The 27,881-nt window shown below is 38.2% G+C and overlaps 2 protein-coding genes across 2 annotated transcripts in view; one reads left to right on the top strand and one right to left on the bottom strand.

The window, feature by feature from the left end:
- LOC134185779 (WD repeat-containing protein 36-like) overlaps positions 1-21,660 on the top strand; it is a 28,384-nt gene extending 6,724 nt beyond the window's left edge. Inside the window, exons 3-24 of the mRNA XM_062653652.1 lie at positions 674-774; positions 829-943; positions 1,003-1,135; positions 1,745-1,799; positions 2,892-3,024; positions 4,469-4,644; positions 10,405-10,525; positions 10,577-10,642; positions 11,706-11,786; positions 11,847-11,989; positions 12,059-12,173; positions 19,292-19,374; positions 19,438-19,520; positions 19,734-19,842; positions 19,901-19,980; positions 20,074-20,181; positions 20,238-20,338; positions 20,489-20,640; positions 20,701-20,826; positions 21,016-21,106; positions 21,161-21,348; positions 21,411-21,660. Coding sequence (XP_062509636.1) covers positions 674-774; positions 829-943; positions 1,003-1,135; positions 1,745-1,799; positions 2,892-3,024; positions 4,469-4,644; positions 10,405-10,525; positions 10,577-10,642; positions 11,706-11,786; positions 11,847-11,989; positions 12,059-12,173; positions 19,292-19,374; positions 19,438-19,520; positions 19,734-19,842; positions 19,901-19,980; positions 20,074-20,181; positions 20,238-20,338; positions 20,489-20,640; positions 20,701-20,826; positions 21,016-21,106; positions 21,161-21,348; positions 21,411-21,560 — 2,510 coding nt within the window. The 3' untranslated portion in view covers positions 21,561-21,660. The remainder of the gene's footprint in view (positions 1-673; positions 775-828; positions 944-1,002; positions 1,136-1,744; positions 1,800-2,891; positions 3,025-4,468; positions 4,645-10,404; positions 10,526-10,576; positions 10,643-11,705; positions 11,787-11,846; positions 11,990-12,058; positions 12,174-19,291; positions 19,375-19,437; positions 19,521-19,733; positions 19,843-19,900; positions 19,981-20,073; positions 20,182-20,237; positions 20,339-20,488; positions 20,641-20,700; positions 20,827-21,015; positions 21,107-21,160; positions 21,349-21,410) is intronic.
- A 5,522-nt stretch (positions 21,661-27,182) lies between these two features.
- On the bottom strand, positions 27,183-27,872 carry LOC134185987 (transmembrane protein 220-like). The gene has a single exon (XM_062653886.1). The coding sequence runs from the start codon at positions 27,870-27,872 to the stop codon at positions 27,318-27,320; it is 555 nt and encodes a 184-aa protein (XP_062509870.1). The 3' UTR covers positions 27,183-27,317.
- Positions 27,873-27,881: the final 9 nt, after the last annotated feature.

Here is a 27,881-nt window from a genome sequence, read left to right as displayed (position 1 = left end):
TGAAAGACGCTGATTTTAACGAGTTCCGTTTCACATATAGGTTTTGTTCTTTATACCAGTTCCTCAGGAATTTCACGATAAAGTAGGAGTATGCCGTTCCATCAGCTTCATAAACAATAGAGCATGATTAACTCTATCATACGCTTTCGATAAGTCAAGAAAGCATCCAAATACAATCTCGTTTTCATTTTCAAGAAAATATTTGATAGACTCCTGCACGACAAACGTAGACACATCACAGCCATGACCAGCCTTGATACCGAATTGTTGCTTGTTTGTATGCCAAATTCTCTGATATTTTGCCATGATAATTTTCTTTAATAGTTTTCCCAGCACTGACGATATTGCTATGCCTCTATAATTGTCTGGATTATTTCTATCTCCAGCTTGATCTTTCAGGATGGGGATTATTGCAGTTTCTCTAAAGTTTCTTGGAATACAGCCATGCTTGACCAATCCTGTGAACAAGCCAGCAATATGTCTATAGAGATTCAGGGAGCTAATTTTGTAGTTCTCAATATGTCTATATTGGGGACTACAAAATTAGTAGTAGTGTCTCATTTATAGGTGAGGAAAGGCTTTCAGTAGAGTAGAGATTGTATTGTCCTCATACTTACATACAGTTGTGAACTTGAACAGCAGGCTGCAGCAGTTTAACAATTGGTAATTGCAGGTTCAATGGAGGATCAAGCAATAGGTTGTTTGGCTAGTTATGGAATGCATCTCATTACATCAATTGGTAGTAAGATGAAACTTTGGAACAGAGGCAAAGAGGCAAGTAATTTTACACTGTAACTTAATTGTTCAATAGTATTATGTATTTTGTAGGTTCGAGAATTTCTGGGACACAATAGTGATGTACATCTAATTCTTCCTTTTGGACACCATGTCATTTCTATTGATGAGGTGAATGAAGTGAAAATATTTGAAATTGAAACAGCAGGTTGATTTAGAATATACTATTTTTGACTAACATTGTATGATGTTGACTGTCTATTACAGAGGTCTATTCCGAACTTAACTTTGATATCTCTACGTTCAGGATAACTGCTGCCATGCATCCTAGTACATATCTTAACAAGATATTGTTTGGTTCTCACCAAGGCTCAATGCAGCTGTGGAACATCAAGACAAAGTAATATGTTTTGCTTTGGTTTAGTAGGTTATATTGTACTCATAGTGTGAAATTGTTTAATAATTTGGGTACAGGAGCATTACTATTAGCTATTGAAATTGAATTGCTACTGACAGTTAATTTCTCATCTGTTTTGATTTACCTTTCTATTGTTCCAACTTTGTTTTATAGTAAATTTACACTGTGATTTCTGAAATTCATTGTGTATTACGTGAACAAAACAGTGTTGATTGTGTGTATACTATGAATTGCTACTGCAAGGCATTGGTTTTGAACTTCTGATATTTTATGTGTTTTTGATCTATTTAACCAAAATTGTAAGAACAATCTATGGCACAGCAAGTCTTTGGAATAAATAGCATGTGTGGAAGCTGTGTAATTTTATGTTAGGTTTTCTTGAAGTGTAGTTTAAGTTAGTGTCTGCTCTAGAATTATTTAATTAAGCTGTTGATGTAGGAGCAAAAGAATTATTTGTCTTGTCTGTTGTCTGTATTAGTTTATGCCATTAGGTATGTGCTTTTTATTATGCCAGTTATCTAAGAATGTTTTATGAAACAAGATAAAAGAGTTTTATATGTTTGTATTTATTATGTTTGCATTTCTTTATAGTCAATTGATCTTCACTTTCAAAGGTTGGAATAGTCCTGTTACCTCAATTGTGCAGGTACACAGCAGTGCTGTCACAACATGACATGTCACTTGTTGATCAGTATATTATATTACCTAAACTACCTAGTTAGCATTTTCTACGCTAGTGAACAGTTTGTAGACACACACACACACACACACACACACACACACACACACACACACACACACACACACACACACACACACACACACACACACACACACACACACACACACACACACACACACACACACACACACACACACAAACAAACAAACAAACAAACACATACACACCTGAACATGAATTTCAGCCATACCCACTATGAGTTTAGGCCTTGCAGAAGAGATTGCCAAGCTGAGCGATGGTGTGGATCTTCTATGGATAAATTTAATGATTTTGAGTTTTTCTGAGTGCCGAGTATCGTGAGCTGGACGTTTTATGATTAAGAAGTAAAAGCAGTTTTGGGGACAGTTGTTTGGCATTCTTACAAAGTGCCTAACGTCTTTTGTATGGGATCTTTCTTTTGCTGTGGCCAGATTTTCTTTGTTGGCTATTTTATACCATTTTAGACACTCCAAGAATCACACTAATACATAATACATCTTGAATATATGCTCTTTTGCATTTGCTACTCAGCAGTTACCTAGAATTTGGTAGCTTGTTACACAGGTGTTAATTATTATTACAGTACTGTTTGTTTTGTTCAATTTAATGAGTGCTTTGGGCTTTTATACAGCAATTTACAGTATCTGGATGTAGATATGGACAGTATACATTTAAATTAACTGTAGACCTATTTTATTGCTTGGACATCTAATTGTTGTCATTTGGTTTGAACTGTTTTCAAACAACTTGAACACTTTGGACACTTGTGTTGGGTAGCATGACACTTGCAGGCCCATCATTCTGACCTCTCTCCTTGCATGTCCCCAAGGAGACTACTGAGATATGTCTGATTGATGTCTCAAGATTTGATAGTCATAAATACAATTTTTATGAACATACAGCATAGGGCAATGATTGTAATTGGCATAATTTTATCAATATAAGAAGATTTCAGGAGCTCTGAGACTATATTTTGGCATTTTGACAAGGCATGCTATTAATGCTGTCTTCATGTAGGCACCTGCTGTGGATGTAGTTGGAGTAGGTCTGCAAGATGGTGGCTTAGTTCTTCACAATTTAAAGTATGATGAGGTGATTATGAAGTTTCAGCAAGATTGGGGACCAGTAACAACTGTTACTTTTCGAACGGGTAAGATATCAATACATTTAGGAATTTATTTATACGTAGATGGATGTGTTATTTCCTTGGCTGTATGTATCATTAATTAAGCTACGATCGTAAAGAAGGACACCACAATGAGTGGTGGACTGCTTCGCGAGAAGCTCACTCTAAACGGGCTGAATTGAATTTCGGTCTGTCTGTCGGTATGCCGCTATGTTTGTTTGTATGTACCTATGTTTGTTTGTAAGCATTTGTCACACTCGAGGAGTTTGTCGAGCCAATCAGCAATCGCTTTGGAACACGACACGTAGGTGATGTAACAATAGCATATCAGCGTGAATCACTCTCGGGAATTTATTGAGCCAATCAGCAGTTCTTTGGGACACCAACAATAAATAGGTGACGTAACAATCCCACGCACTATGACAGAAAAGGCAAGATGTCATATCCATAGTAAAAACGTTAAACCGTCGTCAAACTGAGAAGTGCAGAGTAAAGTTCAGGCTAGAGTTGTGCACGTCTGTTACTTTTCTTACAGAACAATCGCAAACAAACAAATTCATCGTTCTTCAAGAAACCAAGCGAAAGTCCCATGGGACCATACATATGTACCATTGCGCACAACCGACATGTCATCTGCGATCTTCAAGAGAGCAATATGTTTTAGGTGTAAGTAGTACTGATGATGAATGATCGACGGCGTCTTGCAAGAAAGATTCTTAGGAAATGCTAACGCTGCTTTCTGCTTGATGCCGTCACTACGTGTCGCTTCACAGTATTTCTAGGAGACGTACGAGATCAATCTTTGTCTAGCTGTGACGAATTATCATAGGAACGAAAGACGCTAGCAATGTACAGCTCAACGAAAGCATAACAATCTCGTCCACCTCAGTAGTTAACGTTAACTTCATGTGATGCAAGGTCGAGCGCTACAGAATCGAGAAATAATGTGGATAACAAGCCTGCTCTGTGCAAGAATATATTTACAGGTGTAAGTAGGACAAAAGATGCAGCTATCACGCATGTGCATGTACTGAATTCGAAGTGTAGTGTGGGACATTGATGATACTTAGTTAGTTATCTTTAATCACATTGACGCATCCCTGGGTTTTCAAAGAATTATACATTCTAGCAACAAGCTAATGATTAATTAATGATAATGACAATAAATAGACAAAAATTATTAAAATTTACATTAATATTCACAATAAATATATACTCACACACACACACACACACACACACACACACACACACACACACACACACACACACACACACACACACACGTAGCTCTGAAGCGACTGTGTAAACACAGCTTCATTTACTAGTATAATATATGACATGTTTTGCTAAATTTAGTCCTGGTGTCGTTGGCTGAAAGTACTGTTACTGTTGAGGAATGATTTATCTTTAGTTTATCTTATTTTTGTATTAAAAGTCTGAAACGTCTTACAGTGGTATTTATTAGACAACATCCCTGTGATGGCTAGCGGCAGTACTTCAGGAAACATCGCTCTTTGGGATTTGGAGCGAAAAAGGCTCCTGTCAACTATCTACAATGCACACCATGGAACTGTGTCAGGAATGGAATTTCTTCAATCACAACCTCTACTAGTTTCCAATGGGGCTGACAATTCATTGAATGTAAGGATTTCATATTCTGCAGGACACTGTGTGACTAGCTGCTGTAAATATGCTCATCTGTGTAGTGAGTTTTATTTAGTTTTATTCTATGTCATTTGGAAGTCAAAAGTTCCTTTGAAAACTTGCATTAATCACTTGCATGTAGTTAATCAACAGAAGTGCCCAGAAATACAGTTTGTGCTGGGTTTATTTGAGAAGACCATACAACTTGGCTAGTATAGTATTTGCAAATTCTATATATCTCTATATATAAAAAGGAGAGCTGTCTGTGTGTTTGTCTGTTTGTCCATATGTAATAAGAGTATTTCCAAAACGGCAAGTCACAGCGTCATCGAATTTTGCTTGTTTTTTGCCAATCAATTGAGGTCAACAGTAAAGGTGTCGTCGTCTTTCAGAGTTCTCTTGGGACGACACAATTTTATGCTGATCAAACCTATCTCCACTCACGCTTGAATATTTCTAGAACAGTGCATCGGATCTTTACCAAATTTAAAATGCCCATTAGAGACCTCGGATGGTAGCATGGAGTGTGTCCTTTCTTACCAGTGATGATAAAAGCAAGAGTTTTTACTTTGTCCAAGTTCTTAAAAATACGGCTACCTTCGTTTGCCCATGTATGCATGTTGACTAGCTGTTAAGTTTGATATACTTGTTCCCTGCAATGGAAGCAACGTCTTCGAAGACGACATCCCCTGGGACTGTCGAAATAGCTGCAAGATAAGATGTGACTTGATCACATATACTCGGATCAAATTATTCGGAAGTGTGTTGTCTTTGCCAAATTATCGCTTTTTGGCAGAAATATGTGTTAATTTTCTCGGACAAAGAATGGGCAAGTCAGCTAGCAAATAGCTATGACTTAAACGTATTTAATTGTATGTATACGGCAAACAGGCTGTCCAGGATTTTGTGTTATCTCTGCCAAACAAAAGTATACTTGGAATTGTGTTAACTAGCTTAATGTATTTGCCTTGGCAAAGTATGGACTACAATTACCTAACCTTAAAAATCGGCAGTAATTTGTGTTTGAAGGAAGAAGTGAGCGAGAATAGACTTTGTTTTGGTATTGGAATCTGATCACATGACATGAAAGATGCTAATTTAGTAACAACTGGTCTACCAACAAGTAGGTACTAAAGAGGCAACCAATATCTAGCAGTTTCTGATTGCTATCAATTGTGTACTTTTTTGACTGTAGAAGTAAATGTTGAACTAAATTATAGTGCAATAATCAGGAAATTGATATTTTTGCACCATTTTATGGTACCAGATTCCTCAATTTACTCGAGAAAAGAACAGGCAATCAGCTAGCACCAGCGGCAACATTTTCAAAGTAACGACGTCCAACGGGAGTGTCGAATAGCTGTGACTTTAGACATGATTTGGTTATGCTTATATGTTGAGAGGCAATCCGGGAATTTGTGTTGTCTCTGCCCAACAATTGGAGTGTATGTGTTAGTGACCACTTACCAGGAATTTCCGAAACAGCGCCCAGGGCAGCAATACGGAAAATGGCATTTTTATGGAAGAAAATCCGTTCTCAATAAGCACCCGGGTGGGTGGTAGGAAACTCCGGAAATTGGCAGATTGATTTGTGTACCACAGAGTAGGCAAGTGTGAGGCCTACCTTGCAACGTCCCCGGTAGTCTTTAGAAACTTAGGAGTGCAACCAGACCTGACTGCCCTCCTATGCTGCTTGTCAAGCATTTCTTTAGAGGTTCCTTCTTTAATTAATTCACAGTGTAAGATTGCTGTCTAGTTGCTAAACCTATACCTACGCTGTACTATAGTAACACACATTACTTTAATACAGTCTCAGAATATCTACCAACTCTGGGCCGCAGCGTTGAATCATGCACCACAATCTTGATTCTCATTAGCGGCCCATGGGCTGTAAATGAGAACAGTTCCAAAGGATTGCGTGATCTTTTGGCTGGGCGCTGTTTTGGAAATTTCCGGTACTAATTTGGACTGTTTTTAAACCGGCTGACTGCTTTTAAACTAAGTTTACAATTTTACTCATTTTTCAAAACCTCCAAATCTCATATCTCTAGAGCTCTTGTGAATATCAATTCCAATATTATCCTTCGATGCTGCCAGCCATTGTTTCTTAGGCTTCCAAACTAGGCGACGTTTTTCATGCTAAACTGACCATTTTAGATTAGGTTAAATCCAGCTGGCCAGCTTACAATTGGGCTAGACGGCTTCAAATAGGTCTGGCCGGTTTACAAGTGGGCCTAAAGTTATAAATTTGTTTCTAACATATTCATGGGAATTTTTTGTATTATTTAACTTAATCAATTCACCCAGCTAGGCAAAGAATGGGCTAATCAGCTGGTGTATAATAGCAGGAGGAATTTGGCTATTGAAAGTCCTATAGCCTAGATTTAAAACAGAGATACATTGAACGTTTACTGTTGGACAGAGATAGTATGGTTTTTGTACTTTTTCTTAAAATTGTGTGTTTGGCATGGTTTGTAATTTCGGTAGGAATGTTATCATTTTATCATACAGTACCACTAAAGCTTGAGAAATGGTTTTACATGTGTTTATGGTTAGTACTTCTAAGGACTATTTCAGGCATTTATCTCTTTCGAACTGTTGGAAGCCATTCATCAGCAATTTCTGCTTTCAGTAACCAGTCAACATGCTTGTGGCTCTGACATGAGAGAAAATTTGTCCTAGCATTGCACTCTTGGTGGATTGAACATTCCTGATCCTTTAAGGATGGTAGACCTTTCTTTTCCAGGCATCACGCTACATTACTGCTCCTCATGTCGCTCTGATTATTGACAGATACAGTGTCTCCTGTAGATATCAGGCAGAAAAGACATGATATGATGGTTACAAGGCAAGATTTCACAGCAGGTCCTTGGATCCACTACACACAAGAATATCACCATCTCTAAAACAGTGCCTTCAACTAGCACCCGATAAAGGAGGATCTAGTTGGCTAACTGTACAGCGTAGAAAGAAGCATGGCTTTCATCTATCAAAGAATGATTTTCGTGATTCTCTTTGCTTAAGATGTAATTGGCTATTACCTTTGAAATGTGAGTGCTGACTAAACTTTGATGTGAATCATGCTATGATTTACAAGAAAGGTGGCTTTCTCATTATGAGGCACAATGAAGTACGAAACGTGATTGCTGACTTGCTCAAAGAAGTCTGTTATGACGCAGCTGTTGAAGCGGCATTAAGACCTTTGACTGGCAAATGTTTTCAACAGTCAACGTCTAACACCAATTCAGGTGGATTGAGCGGACATATCTGCTAGAGGCATGTGGAGACACAGAGAAAAGCATTTTTGATATTACAGTCTTTTACCCCAACGCTTCCTCCTACATCGAACATCTATCTCCTGTCTTCATTATTAATGAGAATGAGAAAAAGCACGCATGTCGGGAGTAAACTCAACAAGTACAACACGGTTCATTCATTCCATTTGTATTTAGCTTAACACAAAGTAGCGGTCCTGAAACGACAACTTTCTACAATCAAGGCTTTGAATCATTTTTGGTCTGTGTGTCTATGTACTTGTGTGGCTGTCATAATTTGCAGCTTTGGTCGAGTTAAAATCATGGAGCAGCAATTGTGTTTGGTTGTATGTGGCAACTACAGACAATGGCCTGACAGCCAGTAAACAGCCAATATTCATGAGAGAGTTTACTAGATTATGAAAATATAGTCTAATTCATGTTTGCAATTATCAGGTCTTGTCGAAAATAGACAATCAAACTTATCTGTCTGGAATTATGGTTAATGAAAAATCAGTCGTTTTCCTGGCTTACTACAATAATTTGTCCAGGAATCTAACATGGCATAACTAGGAGTAACATTGATATCCAATATGTGTAGTGATAACTCTCATTACTTTGATGATTACAGACTATTTAGCAATGTTACAGAATTTGGGTGCATGAAATGACAGTCACTTTGTACAATTTGGATAGATTTTATAAGTGTAGCATACTTGGAAATAAAGTGGCATCTAAGTTTGGAGCGGTTCATGACAAGTCGATTCTATCTCTTCAAAGGGTTCATAGCTGTGTGAAATCACAGCTTTTAGGTTAGGGAACTTAAATATGGCATTACTGGATGCTTAGTTTATATGCTGATCAAGTATGGGTGTGAAGTAAGCAAGTTAGTAATTTGTGTTCTAATAGGAGTTTATTTTTTCAATTTTATAGTCACACAAAGTGGTGTGGGCAAACAAAAGTTATCTCGGGTTAGTACTATATTGCCTTATTACTCAGAAGCATATTAATGTGTTTTAGTCTAATGCGCTATCTGAGCAAAATTACATGCAACCAATAACCACCACCAGTCATTAGTCAAAATTGCCTATGCTTTCAACTTTGCAGGCTTGTTTGTGATCAGCACTTGGTATAGCTAGACTGAGAAATCTTTAGCTTTTTGTAGGAAACATATGCCACTTATTTTCTGAGTTATATAGCATATATATTAAATTGGAAGTCTGCAGGAACCAGCGTCTGATGCTGTTACAGTTTTTGAAGCTGTTGGCTAAGCAGGCTCGTCGGAAGGAAGTTTCAAGTAGTGGGACTGAAGTTATATTTGTGAAGATATGGAGGCACGAAGTTGATTCTGGTTTTTTATATCTGGTATAGTAGAGATATTAACAGGAAATGAAAAGTGGCTATAGGGCATGCAGGCAATAAAAATGTCTTACACCTCTCATTGCCTTCTGGTTGCAGTAATGTGCTCAGAAAGAAAGTGTAGCTGTGATTCGCTTCTCCAATAATGCCAAAATGTGAAAGAAATGGGTTGGATCAACCACACGTTCAGACCCGTGTAGTGTGTATTTTCAGCCTGAATGTTTCGAAACGGAGGATAACGTTACTATGAGATTTGGGCTTTTACTTAAGGTAAACGGAGACTGAGCCTGAAGCATCAAGCTGTGCAGGCGATTTGTTTACTGGGAAGCCATTAGGAGGATTGCAAAGTGGCAATGTACGAGAAAGTCATTAAATACAGAAGAGGAGAAAGGCCAAAAGAAAGCGTGAGAAATGAAGGTAAGTCTTGTAAATTCTAACTATAGAGTTGCTGAATATACACACTACACGGGTCTGAACATGCAGTTAGCCCATCCCATCGATTTCTCGCTGTTTCCTCGTGATTCCCATTTCTTTCACATCTTGGCATTGTGGGAGAAGCGAATCAAAGCCACACTTTCTTTCTGAGCACATTACTGCAGCCAGCAGGCAACAAGAGGTTTACTTCTTCAAGTTCTTGTAAGACACTTCTATTACCTGGATGTACTATAGCCACTTCCATTTCTGCTAATACGTCACAACATGTATGCTTACTATACCGGCCATAAACATAAACAACAGTAAGCAACTTTGCGCCTCAATATCTTCACGAATGTAACTTCAAAATAGAAATTTTATTGTTGTGGGCATACGGACATTAAAAGCTAATGAAAAATGGAATAAAATATATTTTTTTATTTTTGCATGTTGGGTACCCTAAACGGAAGTTACCACAAATCAACCACCTTGTCAACTACACTTTTTTTAAAGTGATGGGGCCATGGTCCCAGCAACCCCATAGGCTCATACAATTTTGCTAGTTTAAGCGTGCTGATGATAGCAAAGAGTTTGTATCTTATTGCTGATGTTGCAACTGAAATAAGAGACAAACCTATTTTTAATTTGTTTACCGGCGCATAGAATCGTGGAATTGCTAATGACTCAGGTTAGCAGCAGAATTGTTTTGTTTATTTACTGTTATTTTTAGGTCTGGATATTTGATCAACCTGATGGCAGCGGCAGGCTTCTTCGATCTAGGAATGGTCACAGTGCACCTCCTACATTGTGTAAATTTTATGGCAGCTCTCGACATCTTATTCTAACGGCAGGTATAGTGGGCATCTGTTGGTATTAATATGTAGCCTGACTTGGTTTCTTAGGGCTTGACAGGTCTTTAAGGTTGCTTTCTATTGTCAGTGATCATTACAGCACAGAGTTGTCACAAGGTTTGTTTTTTCTGTGTGTCATGGTTCTATTTCAAGTGATACAAGCCATATCTGGTTCTCATATTATGGGTGTTATTGTCAAGAAGGGTAAAGTTGATGGGTTGTACTTATTAAATTAGCTTAGTATACTTTTAATAAGATTGCAAAAGAGTGATTTGTCCTGTTTCAGAGTGTCACAATCCACGTGCTAACAGGGTTTTATGTTTTGGCAACAGTCACTGGGAGGTGCTACTTTGACATTTTACACAATTGACTCATGTACATAATAACTGGGTAGGGCGTGGTTTTAGCAGTAGTATAAATATTCTGATGAGAGAACGTTGAGTCATTGTGTGTGAGGGAACATAGATAGATAGATGCGTTGGTGTATTGTTGGCGTAATTCTTTAAAGTAGTGATGGCTATTGAGAGTCGGGCGGTGTCATGATTCTAAAATGCAATCAGTAACTGAGTCACTGTGTGCTATTCATGCGCAAGACAGAGCGAGATAATAGAAAATTTATTGGTTTTCTATACTTTGAAAATACTGAAGACATTAATCAGTTCATTTACATTGCTTTGTATCTTGTAGCAACATGAATGCCCAATAGTACTATGTACTGAGTCATGTGGACAGCACATTTGATGCCTTGAAGGTGTAATTTATACCTAAACATGACATTACTATAGTCTGTTTTTAGATTGCTCTTGCTGCATAGTGGGTGTGCAAAGTATGGATGTGCACATAGTATGAAACTTGTTTTTCAAAATCTGTTGAATTGGTCAGTGTTTAAAATAGAATCAAGTTGGTATGGTCTTTGTGTTTATGCTACAGACTGTAATTATCCTTTAGTGACTTCTATATTTGGTAACAGGAAACAAGGTACAGTTGGTGTAGCATGTTTGCTCTCAAATAAACATCTTGTAGATTTTTCATTACACGTTTGAAGCTGGGAAAATTCTGAAGTTTATAATGCCATGACTTGCCATATAATCAGTAAACAACACCTAGTGATTTTATTTATTGAACTGAGCCTAAAGGAACTGGTCATAATTTATTTGCCAGCAATATTTTTGTGGATTAGGTTCAATTGTGAGAAAAGCACAAGCCAGGGATGTGAGACCAGAAGAGCTGAAGCTATTGCCAATTACATCATTTTTTGCTGGTTAGAGTAGCAATCTGAAGAAAGTAATTAAGTTGGTGTTGCATGCTGGTGTTGTACTAGAGGATATTCATGAAAACGACTGGGACAATGTAGTAACATGTCATGTTGGACAGTCAGTGGCTTGTACATGGAGTCTGCAAAACAAATGCATTGGCAAGCACAAGTTAAAGCCTCATTATGCTCCGAAATCTGCAACAGCAACAGTAATGAAGTTTATGAAGCTACCACGGTGGTATATGTGTAGTCTGATGGATGTACTTGTGTATGGGTAGGTGGCAGTTATAAGTCACTGTGGAAATTTTGTTTTGATTGGTTACTCATCCGGTCACGTGGAAACATTTAACATCCAGTCAGGCTTGAACAGAGGATGCTTTGGCAATTTGAAAGGTACAGTTATATGCATTTATGCATGCATACATACACACCATTTGATGCTTTGAAGTAGTTGATAGGGCATCTAGTGGTTAATGTTGCAATAGATAAGATGTGCCCCAATGGAATTTTCTAGTCTTTTCTCAGTTGTTAATTATTCACAGAGATTAGAATTGTAGGTTGTATTGTTCATCAATGCTTGTTAGAATAGGGTAGTTGATTATTCCTGTATTGCCAAAATTAGAGTAGCATCTCAGCAGAGTTTGACAGGTGCTGGTCCTCCCACGATACAACAATGTACCAGTTTATGTGGGGTAAAGTTTGCAGTTATTGAGTAACTTCTTTTAGACGACAGTCTGTCTGCTTGGCTTTACACAGTTACTGTCATGTGATACTCGTTGCCAACTTTATTGCATGTACGATTGATGCTTTGACAGCCATATTGGATGTGTCCATTTGGATGAGCTTTGATTTTCAAGTGATGGTAAATACAATGTACTGTAGCTTAATAGTGTCATTCCTCGCATCGTATCTGTAGACTAACTAATTTCAAAATCTGCGGATTGTTAAGAACCTGATGTATCTAACCATATTTTGGGAATGCTGTGTGGTTTATGATGACAAAGGATTGGCTGTCTGATGTCTATAACAGGAGAATCTGGAGATGATGGATGTGTTGTATACAGTTGAACACGGATTTTTCTCAGTATGTTGTATCAGTCTAACTGAGTATGAAAATTGTGAAAGCTTTGCAGTATTAATACAGTGTCTTGGAACCCTAACAGTGTTTGTTTGCGTTCTTGTTAATGGCAATATCGGTATCATTGGAGATTTGATGCTAATCCCAGCTAGGGAACTAGATTTTTGGGTAGCTCCAAGATAGTTTGTTGTAAATCAGCTGTTGCCACATTCCACATGTAGTAGTATTACAATGACGTATCTAGTTCATGTATTTGTGGATTGATCTCTTGATATGTATGGCATCTGTTTTGAATATCATTGGCATGGTGTAAGTTTTGGTGATGTTTAATGTTTATGGCAATTCTTTGTATCATGCAGTTATGTGATCATCATGCACAGTTAGGTTACTATTTATCTAACATTTCTTTCGGCTGCATTTTACTGCCTACCATTGCTTGCCTTTAAAACTCAAAAGGGATATAAATAGTAGGCGTTGTTAATGGATGAAATGCACAGATCTGTTCTTAACAACAGTTTGCATGACACTGTTTTAGACATCGGGTGTCTGCTGGAAATCAATTTGAGTCCTGTCTACAATTCAACAAAGACACAAAAAGAACAAAGAAGGACTAAAGCTAAACCCTCTGCTGCTAGCTTAGGTTACAGACCAACTGCTACACATGTACTGGCACTTCATTATAACAAGAGGAAATACAAGGATGTTGTAAGAAAATTAAAGAGACATGATGATGGATTTGGGTATAGATGATCCAGGTAGTCAGATACTGGAGTTTCAGCTTAATTACTAGAAGTCTGTTAACAATGGAGGAGTCCACAGGCTCTATCCATTAAATGGGCTTCCAGTGAAACAAATATATCATGGCTTTGGAGAAATTGTTTTTGTCAAATTTTTGACACGTGGAGCAAGTCAAAAGAGACCTCTACAGTGTTTATGCAGGGAAGTGTCACAGGATGCTGACTTTAATATAACTGCTGATATGATTGAAATTTGATTGAAAATATCCTCGTGGAACAAGCTCTTCTGAATGTTTTTGCATTTCTTTTCTTCTTGTCGCGGCAGCAGATGGACAGACAGACAGGCAGACAGACAAAGCCCAGATGTTTATGGTGACTGCACTGGAGTCTGACGTTCCTCTTGCTGGCGATGTCACAGGATCTTTTTTGTCCATTTTCATCATGTATGGTGTCTGGGCCATGTAAACAGTTGTTAGATCACATTCATGTCTCCCATTCCAATAAGGAGTTACCGGCAGAGTTTGTCATCAGCCACAGTCTTCTACAATGTGCCTATTGCAAGAAATGGTTCCAGAAACTGTGCCAACACTCATCTCAATGCAAGAACCGATCAAATAGACTTGGTTCTGAGTGCTTATCAGAGATGTTGGTGATTGCTTGTGACACACGTGCACGTGGCGAGGGATTTTCTTTGGACGTTCACGACCACATCTAAAATGCTTTACAACGAAGAAGCGCTAGCTAGTGTGTCTCTTGCTATTAGTGATTGTGACGGACCTGGTGACTCAACAGATATTGAATCGTCAGCATGGCTGTTTATACGCAACATTTCTGTAGAGGCAATTTTGTCATCTGTACCTCCACGAACTGTTCAATCAGTCAAGCCTGCTGTTCGAGGTCTTTTCCAAAAATGTTGTGTTGTATTTCGAAAGTTAGATGAAGACCCAAAGGATGAAGCTGCTTTGAAACTTTGTTTTCTTTTTCCAAGGATTTTGTTGTCACCTGTGAGCCTACCCAGTAGAGGCAAGTCGGGCATTAAGTCATCCAAAAACCATTTTCCGCAAATATCTTGCCTTTTAATGGGATCAGCTGGTGCAGCTCAATAGGCTTCAAATCAAGTACAAAAAGATCAAACAAACAAGCTTCTTTACGGTTAGTGAAATGTGGTGAACTCTCACGAGCAGCTCGAGTTCTAACAAGCTCAGGGCTAGCTTCTTATCTGAAGATGCTATATCATGTTTGGCCAACAAATCCCCTTTTAGGGTCAAATATATACAAGATTGTTTCCAAGGCAATTCTGAAAGAGCTGGCATATAAATACGACTCATCAACTGTCAGCAGCCATTGTGTCATCTCCTAGGGGTTCCAGTCCTGACCTTTCTGGATGGAGATATGAACATTGCCAAGTTTTGCTGCAGAATTCTATGACTCTTCGTGGCCTTAATCATATTTGTTCTTTGATTGCTAAGGACACACTTCCTGTTTGTGCAATCAGAGTCCTGACTGCAGCTCGCTTTATTTCCGTTACCTAAACCAAATGGTGATGTACCCCATTAGCCATTGGTCAGTGTTTTAGGAGACTTGCTGCACGTGCTATATGTGCTCAAAAGCTCAAAAGAAGAAGGAATTCTCTGTTTTCTTTTCTCCTCTGCAATATGGAGCCACTGAAGGAGGTTCTGCTGGTGCACTACTGAAAATGGATCTCAAAAATGCATTTAACTCTGTCATCAGGAATGATATGATATGCCAAGTTTATAAGTCATTCCATGATATTGGAAATCAAGTTTCAAACATGTATTTGGGTTTTATCTGTCAAGGCAATTCAACTGTCAGCTTATCATCGCAGGAAGTGTTGACGCATCTGAGTTCATCAATTCGAATGAACATGCAAGGACAGCACTACTCTGTAAATCCAGCTTGCATCATAGACTCCTATAGTGCTTGATTCCGGCATCTAGGTACCTGCTGCAAACCATAAAGAGATTTTCTTAATCTGAAAACTCAATTTTCCTTTCCTGAAACTCGGTATCCATCTGGTTGCTATGTTTAGATTTCCTCATCAAGCTTTCCATTGAGGAACGCAGTAACTACATCCATTTAATAATCAAATCCTTTAGAACAGCAAGGGCCAAAAGAGTACGAATTGATGAAAAATGCACAACAGGTGAAAATGTCTCATTGAAAAAACATGTCTTTGAGAGTATCCCTTAGCAACCAATCTACTCTTAAGTCGTACAACATTGCCTTTCCATTATATTTGACTTTGAATATCCACTTACAGCTGACTGCTATTCTCCCCTCTGGTAGCTCTACGAGATCCTAGGTATCATTCTCGATTAGAGATTGATACTCCGAATCAGTCGCCAGTTTCCATTCTCTTGCATGTGAACTACTGAGTGCTTCTTCAATTGTTTCTGGCTCAGTTATCTCTTTTCCATTGTAAGCATAATGTGAAAGTGATTGAAAGCATCACAGTGTTTGCATATGCAGTCGTAGCGGCGTCTGTAGATTCAGAATATCCATAAAAGTCTGGACATCGAATCACTCGTCTTGATCTTTAGGGTACCACTTCTGGTTGAGATTCATCTTCAGTCGTTTCATCTTCAGTCGTTTCATCTTCAGTCGTTTCATCTCCAGACACAGTTAATATTTCGGGTGAGATTGAAACATCTTCATCTGCTGGTTTGAAGAACTGAAAGTCAATTTTGTCAAACACAACATCTCTTCTAGTGACAACTTTGTCAGCACTCAAATTGATCAGCCTATACCCTTTTGGATTCTTGCTATAGCCAATAAAGCACATTCATCAAGACTTTTTATCGAGTTTCCTCCTTTCCGTATCAGAACATGACAGTAGGCTGTACACCCAAATATCCTAAGATGACTAATGTCAGGTCTATAGCCATACCAAGTTTCAAAGGATGTACGATGCTCTTTGTTAGCAGATGTAGCAATGCGATTCCTAAGATATGCAGCCATTGCTATTGCTTCAGCCCAAAATTTATTGGATAGCGTGCAATAGCTTTGCCCGAGCTGATTCCATGACGGTGCTGCTTATTCATTCGGCTACACAATTTGTTAAGGTGAGTACTGTAGAGTGAGCTGATGTTCAACTCCTTCAGAAGTGAGATATGCCTGAAAGTTTGTGGATATATACTCATCTCTATTGTCTGTCCTGAGTTTCGTTATCGGCTTACCACACTTCTTTGTCACTTTTGTCTCAAACAACTTGAATTTTTCAAATACGTCCATTTTGTGCTTAATAATTAAACAGAGACATACCTCAAATTGTCATCTATAAAGGTAAGTATCGACTCCCACCAATTGACTCTACTTGAAGTGGTCCACATACATCACTATGGACAAATTCTAGTTTACATTTTGACTGTTATGGGTCAAGGATTTAAATGGCTTTCGTTGCATCTTTCCATTTATGCATCTTTCAAAATGAAAGTTTTGAAGTTATAGGCAACTTGATGCCAGATACTAAGCCACAATTCACAACAGTATTGAGTTGTTGCCCATTTAAATGACCCAATTGTTGATGCCATACAGCAACTTCTGGCAGATCTTCTGACTCCATTGAAGCACTTTCTTCACCAATTATAACTTTACACTTCAAGTGATATAGTTTTCCAGCTATAAAACCCATTCCTTGCAAAGTTCCTGTTGGCCCTCTAATCCAGCATCTTAATTGCTCCTTTTTGCAGCTGCTCTTACAGAGAACAAATTGCAGGACAATCTTGGAACATGCAATACATCATATAATACTGCTTTCTTGCTGTCACTAACCGCGAACAGCATGTTCAGTTATATAGCACCAACTCCCACTGCTTCAACAACATTACCATCACCCAAAACAACCTTTTCAGGAGTTGAGAATGATTGATACTCAGTGAATTATTCTCTTTTAGGAGTTATGTGACCAGATGCACCCGAGTCCATCAACCAACCTATTTTTAGGAACTTCACCAGACACCAGACATGCTCCCTCACCGTCACAGCCTAATTCAATTCCGTCTTCAATAACATTTGCTCTATGTTGTAATTTGTCGTTTCGTTTTGGACAAAATTGCTGAATAAGTCCAAGCTAGTGGTCCAACACTTTGGAGATTTTTGCCTTTGAGCTCCTGCTAGTACTGAATCATGCAAATCGACAGACTTTGCTTCCGGACTATTGAGCTTTCTCTCATAATGGATTAGTTGCTGCTGAACAAAATGCATAGTCACATTATCAAGAGCAGTGACTGCAGCGGAGAATGATGAAGGCAAACTTCCAAGAAGAGTAACTACTTGATCTTCTTCAGAAATTGGTGCAGCAATTGAGTTAAGTTTATTCCTCAGCTCTTTCATTTCCTTTAGATGGGTGTCAATTGAATTGCATTCACTACTTTTCTTTCGAAATACTGTTTCTTAAGGAAAAGGTTATTAGCGAGAGTTTCTCACTTGAAATGCTTCTTGAGAGCATCCCAGGCTTCCTTTGGTTCTTCATAAGAGATTATGAGATACAATTAAGATAAATTAAAAATGCCTTTTGTGACTCACTCTGATACTTAGCTCTTTGTTCTAATGTTGCATTTTGCGGAAGCACAACTGATTCATCAACATACTTCGACAAGTCTTTTGCAAGCAGGAGATGCCTCGCCTCAACTGGAATTTCCTGGTGATTCAGTTACCTCGATGTAACCTATCAATAGTCCATTTTCATCCATAGCTCACCTTGCAGGAAATCTCAATGTTCTTTGTTTCAACCAGTGTTGCGTTCACACTGTCGAGTTCTGAACTCTGACTCTCACTTCAGTACTTGAAACTGTGCAGTGGAAAACATGCTTGGCGCATAACCTATTGACTCTGTTCAGTTAAGGAACAATTATTATACTCATCAAAGTGCGAACAGAACGCAACAAAACACAACAACCACGAACATGGCTGTAAACACCAGCTATAGAAAATTCTAGAATGCTCTTGCGCAGTAGAAAGATTTAGAGAGTTCTATAATTAAGAATTTAACTATGCTAATTAGTTTTCCAGAGGAAGGTGTCCATCAAGGCGACCCTTTGGGGACCTGTACTGTTTTCACTGCTTTACACCCTGTTCTTTGTAAAGTTTAATCCAATCATGATGATGTCACAGTGTTAGCTTACCTGGACGATATTTTCATACTGGGGCTACCAGATAAGATAATGTCAACATGTGGGATCTCAAGCCTTCTCTCTCCGCTCTTGGTCTAGCGATCAAATAGGTAGTGTGGCTTGTGAACGATGTCAGTCAATTCCTGTTTCATCTCACGGTTGCAAGATTCTGGGAATTGATGCTAGAACACTTGGCATATGGGGAATGCAGGGAGAAGAATATCTAGACCAGCTGTCAAAAAGATCCAAAAATGAGTTTGGAAAACCAAACAGATCTGAGTTTAAAGACAAAAGGAGGAAAAGATTTGCTTTCCAGCTGTGTGTGCACGCGTGTGCGCACACGTGTGAGCATGCATGCATGTGTGCTATATTTAGTGAGTATCTAGTGTGAACTGTAGTTTTTGTCAGTTTCTTGTATGTAATAGATGTAATAGACACGTAGATTAGCTTTTGCTATGTATGGTGCTGTAGTTCTTTAATGAAAATATATATGTAAGACAGAGACAAATGGCTAACAGACAGACAGATGGATAGTCATGTCATCTCATGTTGATTTATGTTTAGCACATGATGGAGCAGTTCGAGGAGTTTCTATTGATGCTGTCAATCAAAATGTTGTGACAGGGTCGGCTGATAATACTCTGAAAGTGAGTCACAGGAATAGTTGTAACATTTATGTTATATTCATGGAATTACATCTTTGTTTTCAGTTCTGGAATTTTAGATCCAAACAAAATCATTGTACTATTCTGTTGAATGAATGTGTTTGCCAGATGGTTTACCACAGAGAGAGGTAAATTATGCTCAGTATAATAGTCAATGTGTTGGTATGTTTGTCAGCGCTATGAATTTAGAAATTCAGGAGAGACGGAGCTCTGATATGGGGCAAACTGTTTGCATTCACATTAACTGTATATTTAACATGCAGTAGAAATTGTATTTACTTAAAAAGAAACAATTACATTTTATGATGATGTTTTCAATTACATTTGCTTTGTTTATGCAGCTCAATGCTGGCTGTGGCATTAGATGATTTTACTATTCATGTGGTCGACACGGACACCAGGAGAATAGTTCGTACTTTCACTGGACACACTAACAGGATCTTGGACATGGTAAGATAAAGTGCGCACGCCTGAGGTTTTTTAGATGTTGTAAATCAATCTATTTCAGGCATATAGTCCTGATTCGCGTTGGCTTATTTCCTCATCTATGGACATGACTGTGAGGACCTGGGATTTACCAGCAGCAAAGTAATGTTGACAATACATATATATTTGTATTGTCAACAACAAATTGGTTATTATTATTTATATTATTATTTATATTATCTATCTGCTTTGCAGGTTGCTGGATTGTTTTCTTGTAGAATCAGCTGCCACAAGTGTGAGTATGTCTGAAGTTGGAGATTTTTTGGCTACGACGCATGTGGATAATCTTGGAGTTTATTTATGGTGCTTGTTACTTCTACTGTACTTTGTCTGCATTGGTAACTACTGTTGTTACTCAGGTCAAATCGGTTTATGTATTCTGCAATATCTCTTCGTCCATTGCCACCTAACTACCAGCCTGAAATGCTTGCCATGCCAACAACTGGAGAACAGCAAATAGGTAAAAGCAATGTTTCCTTAATTAAGGGTGCTAGAAGCTGAAAGCGCCATGCACCTGTCAGTTTCTAGCACAACCATTACCCGTATGATAGACTTCTATCATTTCAATTTGTTATTTAACAATTGATATTTGACACGGGCTATTTGTCAGGTGGCCAGATATTATCTCAACCGCATGGAGAAATAGTTGACATGCTTCAATTGAAGTTCAAAACTCCAGACCAGCTTGCTGAAGAACTAGTATCTTTGTCAGAACTACCTCGATCAAGGTGGCATAACCTTATCCATCTAGACATTATTAAGGTTTATTGCTAATTTTCCATATAACAGTGACTGTTGAAAAGTGAAAGATTGTATTTTTAGCATAGAAATAAGCCAAAGGAACCACCTAGAGTTCCTGAAGCTGCTCCTTTCTTCTTACCTACTGTTCCTGGATTAGATTTTCAATTTTACAAAGACACACAAAGCAATACATCAACTGAAGAAAAGGTAGACCAGAATTGTGTACTTTTGTATTATAAATTGTACTGTTTAATAGTCTAAAACAGATTTTCTACTGCATTGTATTCATAAGCTACAAATTATTTTTGACTGCTTTCACACTTTCGCACTTCTATGAACACTGTACTCGTTTGTTGGAGATAGACACATTGTCATTTGCAGTTGGTTGTGTTACAGGTTGCTGCTTCTAAACAAATATCTCTCTCACAAGTTCGACCCAAGTCTAATTTTGAGGAATGTTTGGACTCTTGTAGTTCTTCAGGAGACTGTATGAATCAGCAAACGTTCATTGTGCAGTTGATTTAGTTTGTGTGTTGTTTAGATTCACCTCTTGTGGCAATGCTGGAGACAATGGGCCCATCAGCCATCAATACTGAAATACACATGCTAGGCTCTGAGGAGGGTGGAGATGTGAAGCAATTATTGAGCATGATTCAGTTTTTTAAGTGTCAGTCGGTAAAAAGGAAAGACTATGAAATGGTCGAAGCATATTTACAAGTTTTTCTCAAGGTTGTTTGTATATATTTCTATTGTAATTAACTATTTGCATTGTCGGTTTGCTGTTATTGTAGATTCATGGTGAGACAATAGCAAAAAATGCCGATCTAAGGAGTGAAGCTAAGGCTTTGTTGGACTTACAAAAGGAAACGTGGTCGAGAATACAGTGTTTACTGAACCAGTCTTTATGTTTGGCCAGTTACATTAGGAGTGCTACCGTGTAGTCTTTGCTGTATGGTACTGCAAAGTTTTATCTTTATTGGCAAAATTGAAGACGGCTTTGACGTAATTGAAAGTAGTAAGAAGACTTGGCTTGTGAGGCTACTATGTGTAGTAAGTTAACTTTGGTCAGTACTAAGAGCAGTCTGAAGAAGTGCTCAATAAATTTTGAACACTTCAAAACCTTGAGCAACTGATAGATTATTGTTGAGAAAACTATGCAATTCCTCATTTTGAAGAAGAGAGAGTAGAAAACAATTATCAAACTTACGTCAGTTACGCAAACATTCATCACTTTCCTCACACATTGCATTGCATGTGAAACTCTACATATGCATATGTACTGTACATCATGTGCCAACTCCTATTTATCTGGTGCTGGTCTGTCATCGCACAGGAAAGCATCTGGCAAGTTTTGGCAAAGTGGTTTCAGCACTGATTTCAGTGGACTAGCTACCATCATCATGTATGTTTGCATGTATCTATGTATTTATGTATGTATGTTTTATGAAACGTTGAAATCCAGAAGTCTACAGGTTTCACTAACTATAGATCGATCAGGTCTATTGACAATCGTTTAATATGGGCATTCACAGTTGATGGGCTTTCAGAAAATACAATTAATTTATGACATATGGTGTCTAATTAATATAAGTGAATTGGCAACATAGTTCCGTTCAAAGCAAATCTGCATTGCTGAAAAATCTACAATCAATCTTTGTCCTCTATGCAAAGAAAAACAAATGCTATATCATGTCTTGAACAACTGCCCTGTGGCACAAGGATGATATACTTCGAGACATAAACAACAACGTCATTAGATACATTTGTCCAATGCAAGTGTTACAACTGTCATCTAGATCGTCATTTTTCTCGACTTGTGCCAAATTTGACTTGACATTTTTGGTACGTCATATTCCATGTCACAGAGAGATATCAATATGACGCTTTCAGAGAGATTTCTGAATGGAGCTAGTTGCCTACAGAAGCTAGCTGACAAGGCATACTACTGCCTGTTTCTTTCGACTCGTTTACACAGCTGTTATACACTGAGTAGTTTATTTAGTACTGTTTGACTGAATAGTATGTTATCTTAATGTGTGTGTTTGTGTATGTGTCATAAACTAATTAATTGCACCAGTGCTACTTTGTGCAACGCAGATATTAATTTAATTAAATATAAAGTAAATAAATATCAAGTGTTGTCTATTATCAAGAACTACGTCCGAGATCATGTACTAGATGAATATGTTATTGAATGTGATCTACCCAATAAGTCATTACAGTTTGCTTCTCTTCTAGAGACCAGACATATGTGTGTTCAGTCGCTCTGCAAAGAAACTATTCAGCTATGAACTATATAACTATTGCTTTCAAAGAAGGAATATATAGAGAATGCACAAGAAAGCAAACAAGAAAATACGAGAACCTGTTTCAAGAAATGTTTGGGCAGAAATATGAAGTGTGTTTGAGACTCTACTACAGTAGTTGGTTCCAGAGGCATGTCTCAGTTGTCCTTCTCAGTAGATTGGTACCGGACATTGTTCAATTTTACTATACCATGCACGTATACACACTGCGACAGTGTACCACTGTATGCATACAATGTAGGCATGCACTACCTGGCATGCAATGCTATCCGGCCGGCCATACAGTACCTTTATGAAGAAAGGTTTCTCACATGTATGTATGCATGCATGTATGCATGTATGTATGTATGTATGTACTTGATGAAAAAGGTAGTACAGACAGTAAGTTCAAACATTTTAATTAAGCATTGGCATACTACAGACATACGTGAGAGAACCATTTATTGCTTAGAGGGGAGCTGCTACAAGTAATGCCAACATTGCCTCTAAAACAATAATGCATTTAAAAACACCATTCAGAGTCACTCAATTTAGGACTATTGAATATATTGCATTTGAGCATTTTATTATTAGTGCAATGTATTCAATAGCTCTAAATTGAGTGACCCTGCAGTGCTTTTATATGTGGCATTGCTTTAGAGGCAATGTTGGCATTACTTGTATAGCAGCTTCCCTTTAAGCAATAAAAGGTTGTCTCATATATATATATATATATATATATATATATATATATATATATAGTGCATATATTCATAAAAACTAACCCAAAACCAACCCAAACCCTCCACTCCACAAAAAGTCTAGAACGTCATCAGAGCAATCTACAGACAATCTCTCTAGAATTATCTTTGCATTATACAACCAGAGTATAATAGAAAGCCGTTGTGGAAATAGGATGTGGCCTGGCTCATTGTGAGGTGACTGTGGAATGTTGTTCTTCTGCAGATTGATTTTAAAATCTGGAGAATAGACGGCGACCACAAGCCCAGACTTTCAGCAACTAGTGGATAAAACACACCTCCATTCTCACTAACAATATCTTTATATGAGCTGTCTTTCTCTCTTTCTCCAGCTTCTGCCGCAACCCCTGCTTGACAAGCTGCCTTATATATATATATATATATATATATATATATATATATATATATATATCAATCTGTAGTATGTCCATGCCTAATTAAAATATTTGAACTGACTGTCTGTTTTGAGACCACCTTTTTCATCAAGTAACTTGAAAAGAATGAAATATGAAGACCTTGTTTAGTTGGGAATTAGAATGGCGAATAGTAATCTATATCCTTTACAGATGGGGTCACGTGGTCTGGTGGACAAGCAGAATTTCCAGCCAGTGAGTGATATTTACCATGCACTCCCATAAACTTCAGACTCCTCAGAAGACAACTGTGGTTCCAAAAAGTGGGAATTGAGCACAATTAAAGAACTCTTCCTGTGAACTTGCCAATGTAATATGTTTGACCAGTTACTGTCTTTTAGTCAGAATATGTTTTCTTTTGTCTATAATCTACCTAGCAGTGACTGGTGACCTAGTAGCATTTTCTGTACTGTAGTTTTACTGTATGATGGTACGCCTCATGTATATGGAAAGAAACAATAAATGTATGTATGTATGTATGTATATATACACGTATGTATGTATGTATGTATGTATGCATAGGCGAAGGAAGCCTCTGCTGAGTGGGGGGGGCACAACGGTTTGTCAGGCCATAGAAATCCAAGAACACTGCTAACTCTATGCCTAGGAATACTAAGCAACATAAAACATACTTAGATTTTACCAAAATAGCTTGACCAGCCAAGATGACATGGATAACGGAGAGCATTTTGTGGGGGCACGTGCCCCCACGGCCCCCCCAGTTCCGTCGCCACTGGTATGTATGTATGTATGAGTAGGGTATCCTTAAATCCACCTACGGCCCTCCACCCATTGGAGCTGATGAATGAAACTGGAAACCTAAGAACTTTCTTCGTCATTCTCATGACCACCTATTGGACAAAAAGAAAAACTCTTCCTCCTGTTGGAATTATGAACAGTTTTAAGTGGCATCTACGTCGACATATACGAACTGTTTGTGCAAGAAAGTCGGACATATCTTTTTGGAAGCCTTTGGGACCTTTTGTAAACCTAGCTTTAGTGTAAAGAATTTAGATTGATTTAGAAGTTGTACCAACTTTTAATAATAACAAAAAAAAATGTATGCGCAATTATCAAACCTTTTAACATGTGCTCGACATCTGCGGGATGGCTTTAAAGAGTGGGAGATACACCCAGCGTCACAATTCTGTGCTTAAATGCATCTCCCTGTTCCTAGATGAACATCTTTCAAGATCCTGAGCAATCTCTGTTGACTTTCCAGACTTACCATATGTACTCCCGTCTGTTATTTCCAACTTATCTCTTTGCCCTGACATCATCCTATGGTGCAGAAAACTAAGGAGATTAGTCTTCTGGAATTGAGTGTGTTTTAAGAAAACTTTACCACCTCATCCGAATACAAGAAAAATAAATACAGTAATTTGGTATTTGCCTGTAAACGAGCTGGGTGGAGTGCTCAAATTCACACCTTACAAGTTGGGTCAAGAGGCGCCTAGTAGATTGTAGTAGCTTTGAACCTATACTGCGGTTCCTCAATGTCAGCAAGCCTTCGTCAAACTTCTTGTTCAGAAAGATGTGCAGAATTTCCATTGGCACATCGTTTGCAATCTGGTGTCGAAGCAATTCAGACTGTTGGATGGACTCAGACTTATTTGTGTAAAAGTAGTAGAGTAATAGCTTTAATTCTGATTTTAGTTTTGACTCCTGCTATCTATTGCTTTTAGTTTAGAGACCTTTTAATCTTACGCCGTACTAGTTGTAGGTAGGCAGGGTCTCAGACACGCCCCTCGGAATGAATAAACCCTGTATGTATGTATGTAATAAATTGTATGTATGTATGTATGTATGTATGTATTACACAAAAAAATTAGACTAGATTGGACTCGTAAACAGAATGTACAAGATTTTCATAATTTTTGGGCTCCCCTGGCACGGGTTGCTGCGAATACACTAGAAATCAATAGTGCGTCACTTTAAGTCTTGGCTTCATTTGTCATGTAGTATTGTGTACATTTTGTATCATTTTTATATCTTATTAGAAGTTTTAGCAACTCTAAAATGAAACAGGAAAATGTATGTATGTATGTATCAAATTATCTAGAGTATGATTGCACTGTAAACGATATATACCGAGTCTTAAGGACTCTTAATAAAAGCAGAAAAAAAATGTATCAAATTTTGCTCCAGTAAAACCATCTAGACATTTAGGAGAGAGTGGTCTGGGTCTTCACATCTCTTACTCACTTCATTATTCTATTCTTTTCATCTTTCAAACTTCTTGTGGCGATGGAGGAGTAGTGACAGTGACCGGCATAGGACGATGCAGGGAGTCACTAGTCAATCTACACACAATTGGTGATAGCAAGATGGTTGTCCGCTGCAGATCGACCATTGTGGACACGTTGCTGTCAAACATCACTACAGTATTTTAGAAAAGAACAAGTAACTGCCATTCAGAACATAAATCGTTGTAAAGATCAGTAAAAGGCACGTTCATCCATCACTTATCTTGGATGTCCAACATGACACTTGAACTGTACATCCAAAGCTGAACTGTTCTCACATGTCGGCATAAGAGACACTGATGCAGTCATCATGAAACAGTAAACATGCCATTACGTATGTATCAGAGGACAGGACTTTGTTGAAAACGCTGCAAAGGCCAACTGTCAGTCTGGAAATTACAGAAAGAGGGAAGAGAAACAGATTTACTCAACCCATCATATTTTACAAACAACTAACGTAATACTCCCACCTAATATTAATTGTCAAGGTAACAATTATGTAAGCATGATGAGAAATATTGGTATTGTGCCAAATTATGTCTTAAATTCCCCCTAATATATGATCGTGTTGTGATATTGGCAGCAGAAATAAATATGGTAGGAGGCCCCATTCTAACTCTAGTATTAAACTCTAATCCTAAAACTAACCACAGCTAGCTTTCTAAACACAACAGTACAGTACTGTACCTGTGCTAATATTCAACCTGCCCACATCTGGCTAGTCTTCAAGCTGGCCAGCTGGCTCAGTGTTACTGAATGTGCATGGGTTAGCAATCGACCTATTAAATCCAACTCTAACTGTAGTAGCTTCAGCCGGACCATATTCTGCTGCCAATTGACCCAATTCAGTATGACACCAATAGGTAAATTTAACAGCTTTCCAATGTTGCCTGATCTGATTGCCAAAGGCTCTAATTAGGCTACAGTCTGTTTGTATATACGTAACTATCAATTTGTACAAAATATAGAACTACCTACGCGCTGTCCATTGTTCTATTTTACGCGTACGTGTTCCGTAGTATCAAATGTGTCCTTTCCCAACAAGTCTCCAAAACTCCCTTTGCAATGTTCAGGTAATTCCCAGTTGTATTGCTCTCTGAAGTGCCAGTAAAGCCACGTACAGACAGGTAAAATGGCAAGGACGGCCACAAAAAAATTGACAGCAGAAACGGTAAACGCAGGAAGATTGGCTTTCGACTTTGCTGTGCATAGAGATAGCCAAAGGACAACAATTAGCAGTCCGGTGAACTCACGACCTTCTTCTGCTTTCAGAGGATTCAGTGTACCTTTTAGAAACCCAATAGAACCAATATACAATGCTCCTGTTGAACACACAATCACATGACCCAAAGACAGTGAGCTCCACATGAAGCTAGCTGTGCATGTTGGCGTCACTACGACAGAAAAGCAAAGAAGAGAAGGCACAGCGTACAAAGGAATCCACAAAATAGGATCTGGATCGTTCATCTGTACGTATGCAGCAATAGCAAAGTACAAAGCAGCAACCGAATTAATGACTCGCCATAAAACACCTCCGGAGATCTCCATCGAGCAATA

Source organism: Corticium candelabrum, chromosome 10, assembly GCF_963422355.1.
Source record: "Corticium candelabrum chromosome 10, ooCorCand1.1, whole genome shotgun sequence".
Lineage (NCBI taxonomy): Eukaryota > Metazoa > Porifera > Homoscleromorpha > Homosclerophorida > Plakinidae > Corticium > Corticium candelabrum.
The sequence above is the reverse complement of the archived record's forward strand: the minus strand, read 5'-3'. Positions and strand labels throughout refer to the sequence as shown.